Source organism: Nyctereutes procyonoides, unplaced genomic scaffold (genome assembly GCF_905146905.1).
Source record: "Nyctereutes procyonoides isolate TBG_1078 unplaced genomic scaffold, NYPRO_anot_genome, whole genome shotgun sequence".
Taxonomy (NCBI): domain Eukaryota; kingdom Metazoa; phylum Chordata; class Mammalia; order Carnivora; family Canidae; genus Nyctereutes; species Nyctereutes procyonoides.
Window position 1 is genome coordinate 22,458,194 of NW_026575139.1, and position 18,008 is coordinate 22,476,201.

Genomic DNA, 18,008 nt, shown 5'->3' on the forward strand with positions numbered 1-18,008 from the left:
AGCAGATGCAGAAGTAGATTTACTCTGTAGCCTATCTACTGGACCCACTGAGTCAAAGGGAATAAAGAAGAACCCTACATTTTGGGGAGAAGCATGTTTTGCCCCTTATGTTTTAGGTTGGTAGTAATTGCTTATGGAAGCTGACCTAGGGATGGCTAGTCACTGGAAAGCAACTGTTCTTCTGAGCTGTAGGGAGGGAGGGACTGACAGGCAGAAATGGCTGGGCTCTACTGGATAGCTGGGCTTCTGCTATCAAGTCTTTGTGTATGATGTGAAAAGGCTTATGTGGTTCTATGGAAGAATGAGATTTTTCATTGTGTTTAAAAGTTAATGTATTATAATCACTTATTTACTTGCAAAATAATTTGTGTGATGAGGATAGCTTCCAGATAGGCTCCTAACTCAATTGTTGTATACTGGTTAGTTCATTATAATAAGCTCAGTGAGTTCGTATTCAGCAGGTTAATCATTACAGGGTTAATGAGCAAACTTAGACTCCTGTAACAGTCATAGTTTGTAGGTTCTTACCGATCATCAGTAGCCCATGGTGTAGTTTGTAATAGCAGTAGTCTGTACTTTCTAGTAGCAAAAGTAGTCTTAGGGTCAGAAGGTAACAGACTTGGAAGAGAACTCTTACTACAAAATTTTCTGTATTATAGGAAAGCTCTGCTCTTTTAAAATAGAAACTCAAACTACAGAATAAGCATAGATTTCATTTAAATTTATAACTGGTTGAATATTTGCTTACCTTTCTCATCTATCTAAATGAAGATTAGCAATCAACCTGATGTCTTACTTCCTCAAATCACTAATTTTTTTTTTTTTTTTTTAAGTAAAACCTAACCCCAATGTGGGATTCAAATTCACAGTGCCTGGCACTCCTGGGTGGCTCAGTCAGTTAGATATGGAACTCTTGCTTTTGGCTCACGTCATGATGTCAGGATTAAGGTCAAGCTCTGTGTGGGGCTCTATGTTCAGTGGGCGTATGCTTGAGGATTCTCGCTCTCCCTCTGCCTCCCCCTCCTTCTCCCTCCCCCGGCTTGCGGCTTGCGTGTGCTCACGTGCTCTCTCTAAAATAAACAAATAAATAACGCCCCCCAAAACCCCAAAAACAAAACTCATAACCCCAGGATCAAGAGTTGCATATTCTACTGACTGAGCCGGCCAGATGCCTCAATGTGTCAAGGGTTTTTTAATCCCAATTCTCTCATTAATTGCTTGAAACTTTTGGTTTTTGGGTTTTTAAAAAAGGTTTTATTTATTTATTTTTAAGGGAGAGAGAGGGAGAGAGCAAGCCCAAGCAGGGGGGCGTGGGTGGTGAGAAAGAGGAATAGACTCCCTGCTAAGCAGGGAGCCTGAGCCAGGGCTTGATCCCAGCGCCCTGAGATCATGACCTGAGCTAAAGGCAGATGCTTAACTAAGTGAGCCACCCAGGTGCCCCATAGTCTTTGGTTTTAACTTAATTTTAACCATGCTTTATTATGGCCATTTGAATTATATGGTAATTTAAAAATTCTCATTTCTTTTTCTATTTTTCCTTTAGTTGGGATGAGACTCACTTTGGAAAAATGGGAAGCTATTATATCAACCGCACCTTTTTCTTTGATGTGCACCCACCTCTGGGAAAGGTGAGCAATGTGGTTACTGACCACTCTCTTCAAAGGGTTGGAACAAAGTCTTTTGGATTTAAAATCTTGGCTTTTGGAAGGAAATCCGTGACATTCCAGGCCAGCTGCTTATATGGAAAATCTTTGATATTTTGAGTTCTCTGGTCTCAGAAATGGAGAGGGAGTCCATCAACCAGTGGATACATATATAAAATATGGTATATCCATATGATGGAATATTATTCAGTCATAAAAAAGGAATGAAGTGTTGCTGCATGTTATAACATGGATGAGTCTTACAAACTTTATGCTGAGCGAAAGATGTCAGACACAAAAGGCCATATAGTGTATGATTCCATTTATATGAAATATTCAGAATAGGCAAATCCATAGAAACAGAAACTAGATTAGTAGTGGTTGGCTTCTGGTGGGGACAGAGCACTGGGGGCTGACTGCAAATGAGTGTGGAATTTCTTTTGGGGTGATAAAATATTCTGGAGTTAGAGGTGATAGTTGCACAACCTTATGAATATAATAAAATCCACTGAATTGTACACTTTAAAGTGGTGAATCTTATGGTATATGAATTTTATCTCAATTCAAAAAAGTAAAAAGTGGAGAGAAGGAATATGTTACATAAAGTAGAGATTGCTGAGAGGAGCTGACTGTCTCCAGGGGAGCAAAACTCCTTTCCCCCTCCCCACTCTCAGCATGCATTTTCTTTGACCTGTACCTCTCACATGTTTTACAATTAGAAATCCCACAGTGAGAATTCATTTTACTTCTCTAAAAACTACTACCTCTGAGAAGGCTAATGAATCGGCCCTTTCTTCTTAACTAGGGGCTAAGATCTTTGGCACCAAGGGGACAGGAACTGGTCTTCTAGGAAGTAAGGGAGTGGTCTTGGAGCATGGAGGACTTGGGGATGAAGGCAGCAGTTAGGGGAGGTAGGCATGGTGGTCTGTGACAGGTGGGCTCTCTTACAAGAGCATTGGGTAGGGACCAGAGAGGGGTGGAGAGAGAGATGGGATAGTGATCTATTTCACAATTAGCCCTGGGCCCAGAGCTGGAGTAGAAAATATTATGCTTCTTCCTATCTCTTCTATAAGATAATAGCAATAAAAATCAGAACACTTGAAAACAATCTGTTCTAGTCCCTTTCAGTGCATTATCTTATGTAATCCTTAGAATAACCTATGAAGTAGGTACCCTTGTATCCCCATTTTACCAATGGGGAAACTGGGGTACCGAGAGGACAAGAAGTTTGCCATGGAGAAGAAAACTAGTAAGTGGCAGTCAAGGTTCAAGCTGACTTAACTTCTACTCTCTTGACCCTTATAGTGCACCGCACCATGATACTTACCTTGCCCCATTACTTGGATGACATCTGTTGCCGCTGTAGGATTAAACAATAGAGTGTGTGGAATGTTTGCACTGGGCTGGCCTGGGAACCAGACCCTCTGGTGGACAAGGTTTTTTTTTTTTTCCTAGGAAACCCAGCCCAATCTTTCAGCTGGGGACTGCCGGTCTGTTTTTGGAGTCCCTTAGTGCTCACACAGTGAAGACATGCATGTGGAACAGTGGCTGATTTGTTGTGACTTAAGCTTTCCCTGGCTCATATCTGGTCCCTGTGGGCCGGGGGTAATGTGGGGCTACTTTCTAAGGCTCCCCTGGGGGAGTTTGGTCTGTGTGCCACCCTAATTTATATCTTTTTTTTTTTTCCTAATTTATATCTTGATGGTCTGTGCTCTACCTGGTTGAATGGGAGTGATGAACACAATAGCTTTTTTTGTTTGTTTGTTTGTTTGCTGGCTTGATCTATGACGTATATTTATACAAATTGTGTGAAGGCGTCGTTTGCATGTTGAGTTGGCTCCCACTGACATCTGTGGCCACTTCACACACACAGAGTATGCATCATATATGTGCACACCATGTCCATTAACACTGAGACCATCCTAGGCAGCAATCACTTTGTGTCTTTTTTTCTAAAAGGTTTTTAAAAACCTGTACAGCGATTGGTCAGGTCCAACACCTGACCAGTAAGAACATTGGTAAAGGGGCCAGGAAAGAGGGGGAAAGAGCTAAAATTCAATCCTGGGAAAAACTTTATTCCAGTTTCCTTCTTTCCTTCTTTCTAATCAGCTTTCTAGAATTTGTAATCCCAGAGAAAATATGACAGCTAGACACAGAACTAAATATCTATGGTTTAACGAGAACATCAAGGCAGTCTCATCTGGGGGTAGATGTTCCCTTTCATATTAGAACACATTTGAATTGTTTTTCTGCCCTGACCTTAGATTGTAGATTGTCTACGTGTGATACAGATCCACCGGGCAGAGATGAATCAAATCATGCTAGGGACGGATTTTACAGGAAGAGCAGGTGGTTGCCTAGGGCAGTGCAATATTTCCTTGAGTCTATAATGGGAGGATCCCACAATAGCTTTTGTAGGTTCTTTTTTTTTTTTTTTAAAGATTTTATTTATTTATTCATGAGAGACATACACACACACACAGAAGCAAGCTCTATGTAGGGAGCACGACGCGGGACTCAATCACGGGACTCCAGGATCACACCATGGGCTGAAGGTGGCACTAAACCGCTGAGCCACCCAGGCTGCCCTCTTTTTCATAGGTTCTAAGGCCAAGCTAGTCAGAGAACCAGAAAGTTCCTTGAAGTTGCAAATGACACATTTTCTCCTGCAGTACTGAGGCCGCTAGCTGTCCCTGCATGCTGGCCCCCAGTCCTGAAGGAAATAGAAGTGCTTGCACAGAGTGAAACATTTCATCAGCACAGAAGGAAGTTAGAAGTCAAAAGCTACCTCTCCCCACATTTCTATTAGTTCTATTAGTTTTCTATTAATTTCTTATATATGTTATCTTAGAAATTTGGGGTGCCTGGGTGGCTCAGTTGCTTGAGTGTCTACCTTCAGCTCAGGTCATGATCTCAGTTCTGGGATCCAGTCCTACATTGGGCTCCCTGCTCAGCCAGGAGCCTGGTTTTCCCTCTCCCTCTCCCTGCCGCTGTCCCTGCTTGTGCGTTCTCTGTCTCTCTCTGTCAAACAAATAAATAAATCTTAAAAAAAATTCTTTATACAGACATAAGTGTGTGTATATTTATAGATGTGCACTTGAAAGACTTTATATACAAATAGGACCAGACTAAAACTGTTCAGCAACTTATATTTTGTTTTATTTATTTTATTTTAAACATTTTATTTATTTTAGAGAGAGTGAGAGAGAGAGAGCACGAGCAGGGGTAGGGGCAGAGGAAGAAGCAGACTCCCCGCTGAGTGGGGAGCCTGATGTGGGGCTTGACCCTGGGACTCCAGGATCATGACCTGAACCAATGGCAGTCACTTAATTGACTGAGCCACCCAGGTGCTGCAACAACTTATATATATATATATTTTTTTTTTAACAACTTATATTTTAAACATGATATATCTTAACTTTTTTCCACATTAGCACATAAAAATATACTCCATTTTAAAAAATCTATTTTATTTATGATTTTTTAAATTGCATATAGTTAACACACAATATTACATTAGTTTCAGGTATATAACATGGTGATTTGACAAGTTTATGCATTATGCTTTGCTCACCCCAAGTGTAGCTGCCATCTGTCCTGTTATATTGCTATTACGATATCATTGACTGTAGCCCTTATGCTGTGCTTTTTATTTCCGTGACTTACTCATTCCATAAATGGAAGTCTGTCTCCTACTCCCCTTTCCCTCTAACAACTACAGTTTCTACTCAGTATTTATAGTTCTGATTCTGTTTTTGTTTGTTCATGTTTTTTAAGGTTCCATTTATGAGTAGAATCATATGGTGTTTGTCTTTCTCAGTCTGGCTAGCATAATACCCTCTAGGTCCATCCGTGCTATCTCAAGTGGCATGATCTCATTCTTTTTTATGACCATTGTACTTTATTCTTTTTAATGGCTGTATATTATTCCAGTATAAAGATGTGCCATGCATTATTTTGCCCATCTTCAATTTGTGGACATTTCTGTTATTTCCAGTTTTCAGCCATTACAAGGATTTTGTAATGAACATCGTTGTGTATTTATCCTTTCATAGTTGTGCAGATGTATCTAGAAAGTTTTAGCAGCTAAAGAGTCAAAGGATATACACATTTAAATTTGTGTTAGAGATTGATGTTTTTCTGCAAAAATACTGTAGTAATATATAATAATATACCCCCATCAGCAGGGTATGAGGGTTCTTGCTTCTCACACACCATTACCAGCAATGGTGTGATGATACTTTCAAAACTTTGCCAATTTGAGGGACACCTTGGGTGGCTCAGTGGTTGAGTGTCTGCCTTTGGCTCAGATCATGGTCCTGGGGTCCTGGGATTGAGTCCTGCATCAAGCTCCCTGTGGGGAGACTGCCTCTCCCTCTGCCTCTCTCTCTCTGTGTCTTTCGTAATAAAAATAAAATCTTAAAAAACTTTGCCAATTTGAGAATGAAAAATGGTGTGTCACTGTATTCATTTGCATGTCTTTACGAGTTGAGCCGAACATTTTCTTCATATATTTATTGGCCATTATTATTTTGTTTTCTCTGAATTTGCCCATTGTTCTAGTAGGTTCTTTTTCTTATTGATTTGAACAAATTGGTTAGGAAATTAGCTCAGGGCTACTTTTAACCTTAAGGGAACTGAGAGGGAACTGAATTTCGAGGGCCTGGTAAGGGCTCAGTATAGTACCAGGTGTTTGACCTATTGCACTCTCTAATCTTCACACCCACACCCTACTCCCTGAAAAGAGAGGTTTTATTACTTGTAGCTCAGACATATTAAATATTATCTGCAATCAGAAAGCTGAGATGCAAACTGTTACTGCATTTCTTCATTCTACCAGACCAGCTAAGCAGTCTGGAAATTTATACCAGCACCACATGAATTTGTCCTCTGAGATCCCAGGTGGGAAGGGGCGTTTGATTGTCACCTGTCAGTTTTTGTTCATTTAGGTATTTGGATGGCTGTCTTTTTAATACCTTCTCTTATTTTTTATTTTATTTTTTAAAAAGATTTTATTAATTTACTCACGAGAGACACACAGAGAGAGAGAGAGAGAGAGAGTCAGAGACACAGGCAGAGGGAGAAGCAGGCCCCATGCAGGGAGCCCAACGTGGGACCCGATCCCGGGCCTCCAGGATCACACCCTGGGCCGAAGGCGGTGCTAAACCGCTGAGCCACCTGGGCTGCCCAATACCTTCTCTTATTTATGTTAAATTAGTTACATTAATTTTTGAGCCCTAGGGTTCTTTTTTTTTTTTTTTAACAAGGCTTTATAATCATTTACTGTTGAATTTTGGCCTCTATACTTGACATGGAACTATAGAGGGTGACTTGGGTTAGAGCTACTTATAATAAAAAGTGAGCTGGTTAGTGGTCTAAACCCAAGCCCCCACAACCAATGTTGCAGGGAGAGACTTTCTTAATACAGCCAGTATATCCTGTCCCTCCACACAGCCTAACTGGAGTACAGGGGTCTGGCTAGGGCAGCCTGGGGCTGTTAAAATGCTTGGTAATTGCTGACAATTTATATGGCTTAAGAGCTCTGATTGCTTGTGTGGAAATGAGGCTTTTACAACTGTTGAAAGATAGAAATGAAGAAGCTGATCTTCTTGAACATTTTGAAGGATTCACAAATCTCAGTCTTAGTGTAATAGTTGATTTGTTCTTGTTTGGAATATGCCAAGGTTGCCCTCCTTTGAAACATTAGAAATAGGAGAAATAGGTTTCTGGCCTTTGTTATTTTTTCTGCTGGGACTTTTCTCCTCTGGGGAAAAGTGTCTGTCTTAGCACCCTTCCCTCGCTGCCCCCCGTCTTTCTTCCCTTCTGCCTGTTGGTGGTGTGTAACTCCTTGGCCACTTTTCTCCCTCCTCATTCTGACTTGGAACCCATCTTCCTTTCAGTAGGTCAGACCCCTAGGAATCAGCCCCTGCCCATGGCCTCCCCCATGAGCTTTCGTGTTTTATTTCATAGCAAATGAAAGAAGACTAAACAAGAGAGCCCTTCCTGACTCTGCCCTTCAAATTGTGGGATTTTTTTTTCTTCCTAAATGTTCAATTTGCACTATTCCCAAGAACTTGGCCTTAACACAAGAGAGGATTTGTTTCAAGCAAAATACTCTGTAGACAAAAGATTCTTTGCTCTGCAACAGCTGCAGGAGAAAATGTCACATTGGCAATTCCTATGGACAGTTGTCAAGGGAAGCCAAAGTCTGGGTGCAGCTGGAGGGAAGTTCAGGGGACAGAGGAATCTTCATATCTCATAATTTTTTTGTTTGTTCTTCTCTCCTCAGATGCTGATAGGTCTTGCTGGCTACCTGAGTGGGTATGATGGTACTTTTTTGTTCCAGAAGCCTGGGGACAAATATGAACATCACAACTACATGGGAATGAGAGGAGTAAGGCTTCCTGACTTGCTCTAGACTGAACCCTGGGGCCACACTGTCAGAATTTAGACCTGGAGTGTTGACAGGTGTAGACAGAGGGACTTTGGGTGGTAGCGGGAGAGGAGTATGATTGGGCCTATATCCTGTAATAGAGATTCGGGTGTAGAGATTCAGAACTGGAATGGGTAAGAAGGGGAGAGGAAGCTGCAGATAATACAGAGATTGCATAGGTAGGAATAAGCACACACTGTCACCTGTTGCCCAGCCCATGTGAGGCTTCAGACTTCAGGTTGGAGAATAAATCTAGGACCCAGGCAGCCAGGAGTCTTCTGCAGCCTAGACATTGGGCTCAGCACATTGGCAAGCTACATGTCTTTCCTCTCCATGGCCACGATTACTGGAATGTTGCCTACCTCTGAGGGCCTTTCTTAAGATTTCAGCATCCCATACTCCTGACATCAGGTCTAGGTCTCTGCTTCTTTCCCCATGAAGGTTTCAGGCACCCAAAAGGGATTTTCCAGTCTTGTAGAGGAGATTACATGTTTGCCCACGTCCCAGCCTTGATAGAGCATCAACAGGCCTAAATACCCAACTCTGTAGGGACCCCTTAACTGTAGCAAAATGAAAAGCGCAAAATCTGAGTATGGACATAGAATTCTCAGAGCAGGTTGCATTTATTTACAGGCTCCTTTTCTTGAGGAGCTCAAAGCACATTAGATAAATGCTGTGTGCTTACTTGAGCTAATCATTGGATGATTTGCATGGTCTATCATACTGTATTAAACAGGGATTACCCCTACCCAGGAGTTCATATTCTTAAGTGGTTCTGTGTCTTCCTAATGACTTTTGAACATCATGTAGCCTACATAATTGGATAGAGGCCTGAATCACTGTGGGCTTGTTGTGCAGATTGAGAAGCCCAAATATAACAACCTTGTTCTATTTCATGCTAAGACACATTGCTTTCTATTGACAAAAAGTGACAACCTAAATATGAGAATTGCCATTTCCCTGGGCATGTCTATTTATTTTTGATGGACAGGGTAAAGAAGTGGAGAGAGAGCTGGTGGTTCCAAACAAAACAAAACAAAAAACAACTCAATGTCAGGTAGTTTTTTTCCCCAGAATCAAAATGCAACTTGTTAACTTCAAGAGTGATTTCTGGTGTGACTGAAGAAAAGAGCCAAGGGAGAAATAACAGAAATAGCATTATAATTCTATAGAATATTAAACACATAAGACAGATCTTTTTCTACTTGTACCCACAGTTTTGTAATAGAAGCTAATGTTTATTGAGCACTTTGTATGTGCTAATAAAACTATCTCATTTAATCTCTAGAGAAAACTGAGGTAGGAACTTTAGTTTTTCACGTGTCATGGATGGGGAGGCTGAGATTCAGAGATGTACTAGTTCAAGGTCACAGCTAGTGGTAGATGGAGCAGTCCAACCTCAGAGTTCCCAAATTGAAATCACTGTGCTATCCTGCACATACCTCCTTGGCTGAACTTTGTTGACTTCATGTCAGTGATTGAGGTGGTGCTCAATGGGGACCTAAATGTGGCTTGATTTGACGATTCACTGTCACACCATCCCTTTCTTATTTATAGATATTCCAAGTGATTTCAGATCACTGAGTCATGCTGCGTCCAGATCCTCCATTTTAAACATTAGTTTGAACCAAGTCAAGTAGGTCTCTGATGCTTAGCTTAGCTGGCTGTTTGACTGTGTCTCTTTTCCTTCCATAGTTCTGTGCTTTCCTTGGTTCCTTGCTGGTCCCATTTGCCTATCTCACTGTGTTGGAGCTGTCTAAGTCCTTCCCGGCAGCACTGCTCACTGCTGCCCTCCTCACCTTTGGTAAGTTGTCTTATACCATGTTTCTTAGGGAATTGACTGCCACATTATGAGGGTAGTTGGAAATCAGTACATTTAAGGATCCTATCCATAGACCCAGGTCTTAAGTACCTTTAAAATTGGGTAAATGTATTATAAATCTTAGTTTCTTCACCAGTGATTTTACATATAAAAATAGTTCCCTGCAGCAAACCTTTATATTATTAGAGGGGAGTGCTCACATACATAATCATAATCCCAAGGAATGACTGTCTCCAAGTTATCCACATTTAAGTTTGGTGTGACTAAAAAGACCAACTTGTGTGTGTGCATGTGTGCATATATTTGAAGGAGGCCTACAATTCTAATTCTGCTTCTCTCATGTTACTATCAAGATCTCTCAGGTTACTAGAAATTTGTACTTCTTAAACTGATTTCAACTGAATGCAAGGACAGATGTCTCAGAAGTAGCTGGGTGGCAGGAAATAGCAAAGTGGGAAATGGGAACTTAAATCTCTGTGGATAATTCCCACACATAAATGAGAGTTGATCTGTAGAAATTGATCCTGTGCTATTCTTGTTTTATGAAAGTGAATCCATTACCTCATTGAACTTAGCATTTAAAGAAGTCTAGGCCAAGTTATGTGGGTATTTCATGGGTGATTCTGGCTTTATTTTGACAGATTTGCAAGATTAGAGGGCCTCCTTATAGGATTGGTGGCTTTTTCCTTGTGTCTTTAATTTCTCTTTTCAGTTATTCATCACCTGCATTTCCCTTTTCATTCCACAACTTTTTTCCAAGCATCTCCTCTGTGCCAGGCTACTTTTTTGGGCCTCCAAGGATATGCTGATGAGACCCTGTGCTGTCATGTCACTTACCTGCTAGTGGGGCAGATGATAAATAAGCAAGTAAATTTTAAGTCTGAAATGTTACAGTGTAAACCATAGTACAGTGTAGAAAATAGAGAAGAGTAAGGGAGAAAGTAATGGGGAGGGATTCTCCTGTAGGTAGGGTGGCCTTGAGCAAGACTTGAATGAAACAGATTAAGCCATGCAGAGAAGTGAGCAAAGGATGTGAAGGCAGAGGGAACAGCATGTGCGGTGATCCTGATACAAGGCCCCATTTGGTGGATTCAGGAAACATCAAGGAAGGCCAAGTGTGGACAGAGTGGAGTGTGTGAGGCAGAGGGTTTGGGGAGATGAGGTTGCATAGGGAGGGAGACCATGCTGGCTTTGACAGCTGTCTTGAGGACTTGGTTAGTCTAAGTGAGATGGCAAGACATTGGAGGCTTCAGGAAGGGACTTGATGTAATGCAATGTTGTTTTAAGAACAATCACTTTGGTGCCTGTGCGGAGAACTAGCTCCCAACAGGGACTTCATGTTAGACGCTAAGACTCTATCCTAGGTATAGGAAGTCTGTGGCTACCTAAGCAGGGTGGTAGGACTCCCTTTTTGATGGTGGAAATGAAGAGCCCTCGTCTCGGGACTGCTCCATCTGATTGAATGACGTGAGCCTCTCTCGGGTCACGGGCCTGAAAGCAGTGTGAGTTTTCTATCCCTGGGCTTGGGTGTACCCCAAAGCTATGGTGGCCTTCCACCTCCCTGATAGCTCAGTGGCTCATCTGGTCTTGATCACGTAAATGCTTACATGCAGTTAAGTATAAGGGACACTATTTCTTATTGTCAGGGTGTTTGGTTCTTGGGGGGCCCATCTCTGATTCTACTTTTTGACCACTGAGCTCATGTTTTTCAGATACAGGATGCCTCACTCTGTCCCAGTATATCCTCCTTGACCCCATCTTGATGTTCTTCATCATGGCTGCCATGCTGAGCATGGTCAAGTACAACTCCTGTGCCAACAGGTCAGAAACACTATCTTTGTGGGACTGGGCATTGGGGATCAGAAGCTGTGGCAACTCCAGAGTTTCTGTAATAGTCAGGGACAGGATGGGTGCCTAGAGGACTTGTCTTGAAGCTACATTTAAGGCAAGCATACTTTTTTTTAAAACTTAGATTGCCCATTTTAGATCATAAAAATAGATTTTATTTATTTGTTTTAGAGAGAGAGTGCACACGTGGGCGGGTGAACAGGTAGAGGGGCAGAGGCAGAGTGAGAGAGAGAATCCCAAGCAGGCTTTATGCTCAGTGCAGGCACAACATAAAGCTTGATCCCGTGACCCTGACATCATGACCTCAGCCAAAATCAAGAGTTGTATGCTTAACCAACTGAGCCACCCAGGCACCCCATGAAAAATAGATTTTGTTATGTTTTCTGGGGATACCTTTATTTTTGTTTTACATAAGATAAGAAAATGTCAATTATCTTTTTAAAGAATATTATAATGGATGGACTTGGGTAGGGGTTCGTGGAGATTATGGGGGCTTCCTAATGCTTTCCCCCAACCCCACCATCTTCTGAGCCACCCCTTGGCACCAGTGCTGGTTAGGGATCCCAGGATAAGTTTATTTTCGCCCTCTCTGTCCTAGAGGAGGAGAGAACCACAACAGGAACTGCCCTCATTTCCTGATGATGGGAATAATGTATATAAAGTTTGGCTTAAGGGCAGCCTGGGTAGCTCAGCGGTTTAGAGCTACCTTCTGCCCAGGGTGTGATCCTGGGGAACTGGGGTCGAGTCCCATGTCGGGCTCCCTGCATGGAGCCTGCTTCTCCCTCTGCTTGTGTCTCTACCACTCTGTCTCTCTGTTTCTCATGAATAAATAAATAAAATCTTAAAAAAAAAAAAAGTTTGTCTTAAGTGGTCCATTCTAGTCAAGAGGATCTCTACAAGCCTTGGTCAGTTTTAAAGCTATTCTGGAGGCCCTGGTCTTTTTCCAGAATAGTCTTTTTCAAATCATCCTTTTGCTTCTGAGAGAGTAGAGTAAGTCATTCATTCTATTCAAACTGAAAGAGCTGGCTCCACCTAGGCTTTTCTAGGAGTCAGCCTGGTTTCACCACAGCCAGGCTTATTAAATTACATTAAGCTAATAAAGCCGGATCCAGTGACTACCATCTCTCTCTGGCTTTGGATGATTGTCTACTTCTACTACATCCACTTCCACCTGCCATTTCTTGAGTACATAACTATGTGCCCGGTACTGTGCTAGGAGCCAGAGGTACAGAGGAACATAAGTCTCATAGTTAAGGAGCCTTCACTCTGGCAGGGGATGCAGCCAGCCAATGAGAAAATTGCAGCACCAAGAACTGGGTGCTGTAAGTATAGCAAACCTTGGAACCGACTGCCAGCGTTTGGACCATGCTCCACCACTTGCTAACTGTACTGCTACCCTCTCTGTACCTTGGTTTCCTCTTGTGTGAGAAAAGGATAATAATAGGACCTACCTCCATGGGGTCATAGTGAAGGTTAAAGAGTTTATATGTGTAAAGTGCTCAGAACAGCTCCTGACACATAGTAAGCACTCAATAACTGCTTCTTTTACAAGGTCCACAGGTGACCCCAGGAGAGGGCTGACTTAATCTGATAGTTTCTCTGGATTTTCCTTTTCCTTCCACTTGATTGGTCACTACTGAAGAATAAACCTCTTGCTTACTTTGAACCCTGTACTTAGCCAGGAAGGCTACAGCCCCCCCCCCCCCCCCAAAAAAATAACCTCCTCACTCTCACACTGCTTCCTGTAATTTTGGGAGTTTCAGAGACCATATCCTCCTTAGAGCCACACCAAGGTTAGGAGCTCTCAAGAATGAGGGCAGTAAATTGAACACCAATAAAAAATAAATAAAAAAAAAAAATGAGGGCAGGCACAGCTTCTCAGGGTTATAGAACCTCTGCCTTTCCCCACTGCTGCTCTTGTTTTTGAGTTTGGTTCCCACTGCCAAACTGAACTCTGTTGTCTTGTTGGTTTACAGGCCCTTCTCTGCCCCCTGGTGGTTCTGGCTCAGCCTGACTGGCATTAATCTGGCTGGTGCTTTAGGGGTCAAGTTTGTTGGCCTCTTTATCATCCTGCAAGTGGGGTGGAACACCATTTCAGACCTTTGGCACCTGTTTGGAGACCTCAGTCTTTCAGTGGTGAGAACCAAAGTGCTTGTAGAAATGTCTTTGCTCCCTGGTATTGCTCAGCAGAGCCAGTAGCCCTTTTCTGCCTCTGATGCAGGTGGTGGAGTGGCTATATTCTGGGCCCTAGGTAGGCTGGATCTGGCCATTTTCTGTAGGCAGCATGACAGCAGAAAGTAGGCCAGGCTCAGCAGCTAGAGAGGTTTAAAGGGAGAGGAAGAACTAACATCCTTGAAATTTTCTTTTGGCATTTGTTTCTGTGATATTTTTTAAACGCTCTACCCTGTCAGGGGAGTCTGTCCAGCTGGGCTCATGCTAAATATATGGCAGACACTGACTGCATGGGACCTTAGGTAAAATGGGTAGATGACTTTCTGAACTCCCAATTTTCTTTCTCTGACCCAGAGTCTCCAGATTTGGAGACCAGTAAGGGCCTTTATTAAAGTATTATTTACTAGGAGCTGATTTTATGCCAGGCACTGTGCAAAATGCTTCACCTCCACTGTCTCATTTACCTCTCCTAACAGTCCTGTGAGATAGGTAGTTATTACCTTCTCTTTACAAATGAGGAAGTCCAGACCTAGAGAGGTAGTAATAAGTCCAAGACCATACAAGTTGTAAAAAGTAGATGCAGGATTCGGACTTAGAGGAGGCTGACGCTAGACCTGAACTACTTTGCTACAGTGCTTCTCCATCACCTCTGAACCAAAGTCTTGATAAGTTCATTTATTCGCTCAGAAAATATAGACAGACTACCCTTTAAGTGTGAAACGTGGAATATGTAGATGAAGAAAATAAGAATTCTTGCCTTCCAGAGATAATAGAGAGACAGAAATAAGTAAACAGGCGATTGCAGTCCAATCAAAAAGTGCTGTGAGGGCATGAGCCCAGGTTTAAGGGTCCAGGAAGGCTTCTGGGAGGAAGCTGAGTCCTGAAATCCAGATGAGGACCACTTAAGCATGTGATGGGTAGAGCTGGCACAGTACAGGAAGCGTGGGGACCATGCAGGAGCTCAGTGTGACTGGGATATAGAGGGGACTGATGAATGATTAGGCTGAAGATGCAGGGACAGTCAGGGGTCCTGGGTGAGGGCCTGCACAGGCAGCAGAAGGCTGGCACATGTTGGACCCTCTGTAGTGCCTGGGTGGTGGAATGTTAGGGAAACACTAGGGTTTTCACATATTCTTTCTTGTTGGCTGTTAGCTTTTTAATTTTTGATGATTTTGACTTACACATAAAAAATTACATGTAATGCACATCTAAGGTATAAGAATAAAGCCCCAATTATGCTCAACACTCTGCACTGGCTCTGTTTGCAGGTGACTGTGGGAAAGCACCTGACTGCTCGCATACTGTGCCTCATAGCACTGCCCCTGACTCTCTACACGGCCACTTATGCCATTCACTTCATGGTGCTGAACAAAAGGTACAGCAAAGCCTTTCCAGCCTCTTGCCTCTGGTCTTCCTCTTGCCTCTCAACCCCCCAGGTGGGCCATGTGATTCCTGGGTCTGTGGTTGGGATGTTAGAGGGACCTGATGGGTTTTATCTGTTTGTTTCCTCCTATGTTCTATCTTTTGGGTATCTGAAGGGCTCAGAAAAGCCAGCCCCCTGGCTTGAAGGAAGAGGAGAACTTCCTAATAGCCAGACTGCCCCTTATCCCTAAACAGAGTCTCTGTGCTTAGCAGAGGTGGGCCAGAATAAGGTGTGCACTTGGAGGAGGGTAATGATCTCAGTAACATTAACTGCAGATCCCACTTAACAAGTAGCTATCAAATGTCAGCATTTTATATATATATTATCTCACTTAATTACTATGGGTTCTTAGTTCTTTTGATTTTTTTAAATCCCCAATTTATAAATGAGGAATTGAGGCAAAACAAAGTTAGGTACTTCTGAAGGTCACCTAGTTAATAAGTGGCTGAGTTGAGATTTGGACCCCCAATTCTCCAACTCCGTCACCTATGTCTGTCCCATGATACTACACTGCCACTACTATTGTACTTCTTTTAAACTAGTTGTGCAGGGCTCTTCCCAAGGCTGCCAGGAAATTGGAATTTCTCTCCATGAGCTTGTCTCTCTTCTGCTCCTTTCCCCACAGTGGTCCTGGCGATGGCTTCTTCAGTTCTGCCTTCCAGGCCCGGCTTTCAGGCAACAACCTTCACAATGCTTCCATCCCCGAACGTGAGTATCTCTTGGCCTTTACGAAGGTAGGTTAATTGGAAAAGACAAGTATGATAGCTTGGGTTATTTTAGCCTGTAGGTGACAAACTAGGAGAAAGATCCAGTTAGATCACATGAAGTGTGGCCCTCAGCCACAAGTTCTTAGACTGTCTGTAAAGAATAACTTCTCCTTTGTGGCTTTGGAAGCATCCAAGTCAGCTGCATGGGAAGGCAACCAGAGAGAATCTGGTGAAAGGACAAAGCCCTCTGATGCTAGTAATCAGTCACCATCATATTCTAACTCACCATTCAGTCACTTTTTTTTTTTTTTTTAAGATTTTACTTATTTATTTGAGAGAGAAAGAGCATAGAGGGAGAGGGAGAAGCAGACTTCCTGCTGAGCAGAGAGCCCAACGTAGGGCTCGACCCCAGGACCCTGGGATCGTGACATGAGCCAAAGATAGATGCTTAACTGACTGAACCACCCAGGTACCCCTCACATCCAGTCACTTACTCACAGATTATAAGTGAGCACATGTTAGCCACATTAGATGGACGCCCTGCAGAGTAGAGGATCTGGTGTGTGTTAAGTATATAAAGAGCGAACACAGAGCTATGTGGATCAAAGTGTGCAAGAGATCATTTCTGCTAAGGGGTTGGAGAGCATCAGAGGTACACAGAGTGAGAGGCTATGGAGTCAGGCCCTGGAAGAACGGGTAGGTTGGGCCCAGATTATGAGGAATTGAAACATTTGAGTGAGGTGTTTGACTTCATTAAACAGGCAGTGGAGACCCAGTGGAGGCCTTTGAGCAGGGAGGAGCTGATGGCAAAATACAGGATGGCTAGGAAGGGGATGGGATTAGAGGCTGGGATAGCCTCTGGAAAGTTGTTCTGAGGACTCAAGCTGGGCATCATGGTAGCAGCCACAGGAGTAGGGCAGATGGGCATGGACAAGGGAGATTGGACCTGGAAAGAGAGGAGGAAAGATGTCACTGAGGACTTGAGTCCAAGTAATTATTTCTTGGAGGCATAACAATATCCTCTAGTCTCTCCAGTGCCTTGCATAGTGCCTAGGTCAAAGGGGACCCACCAAGACTGTGCATAGAATGAGAAATAGGAAGGCAGGTAAAAGAGTTGGTTTAGAAAGACAGATATTGGGTTCTACTGTAGAGAGATTGACCTTGAAATGCTTGGGGAAATCCATGCAATGGGGCCAGCGGGCTTGCAGCTGATGCTTTCAGAGGAGGAATCAGCCAGCTAAGAGGGAACGTGATAGTGTGGCAGTGGCTGTGATCTTTAAGGAACCTGTAGAAAGAAAATGAGAACAGGGCTGAGGTCAGGTAACTGGGGAGTATAGAAGAATGCAGATTAGGAAAGAAGGCTGCAGAGGACAGTTCATGAGGGAGTGTGGGTTGAGAAGGGGGAACAGAGCATTTCCAGAAGCAAAGGTGGTCATCAGTGTACAGGGTTGCATATGCTAGCCTTCATGTGAATGTAGAAAAATGGAGCTATGGCATTTAGCAAATTCCTACTCATGATTTAAAGGCGTAGCTCAGCTGTGATCTCTTCCATCAAGCCAGCCTCTCCTTACTCTTGCATGAGAATTCATCCTACTCTGTTCCAGACTCGCCTCACGTCACATGTTGTCACCCCTTTGCTGGAGCATTTGCCCATTGTCCTGTGCTCATGGGTGTGTGCAACTATCTTTCCCAAGACTGGGCTCTCCCAGGGCCACAGCCAGGCCTCCTCTATCTTTGGATCCACCATGTAATTGGTAGGATCTGTTGACCAAATGAACGAGCAAAGGAAGACCTGGGTAGCCTATCACTGATGGAGCAAGACCTATATTAGTGGGCTGGGGAATGGCAGACAGGCAGGTTACAGGGGACTGAGAAGAGGGACATTAAGGAGGGAAAGAGACTTTGTAGTTATCTAGGACCGACAGGCAGAGTGGGTATTCTTGGGTAAACTGTTTATTCT

The 18,008-nt window shown here is 43.1% G+C and overlaps 1 protein-coding gene across 2 annotated transcripts in view; it reads left to right on the forward strand.

Annotated features, from left to right (window-relative positions):
• Positions 1-18,008, forward strand: part of POMT2 (protein O-mannosyltransferase 2) — a 44,567-nt gene that overhangs the window by 5,298 nt on the left and 21,261 nt on the right. For both annotated transcript variants that reach the window (XM_055304096.1, XM_055304097.1), the window contains exons 2-8: positions 1,544-1,628; positions 7,933-8,037; positions 9,772-9,880; positions 11,611-11,719; positions 13,723-13,882; positions 15,187-15,293; positions 15,967-16,049. In XM_055304096.1, coding sequence (XP_055160071.1) covers positions 1,544-1,628; positions 7,933-8,037; positions 9,772-9,880; positions 11,611-11,719; positions 13,723-13,882; positions 15,187-15,293; positions 15,967-16,049 — 758 coding nt within the window. The remainder of the gene's footprint in view (positions 1-1,543; positions 1,629-7,932; positions 8,038-9,771; positions 9,881-11,610; positions 11,720-13,722; positions 13,883-15,186; positions 15,294-15,966; positions 16,050-18,008) is intronic.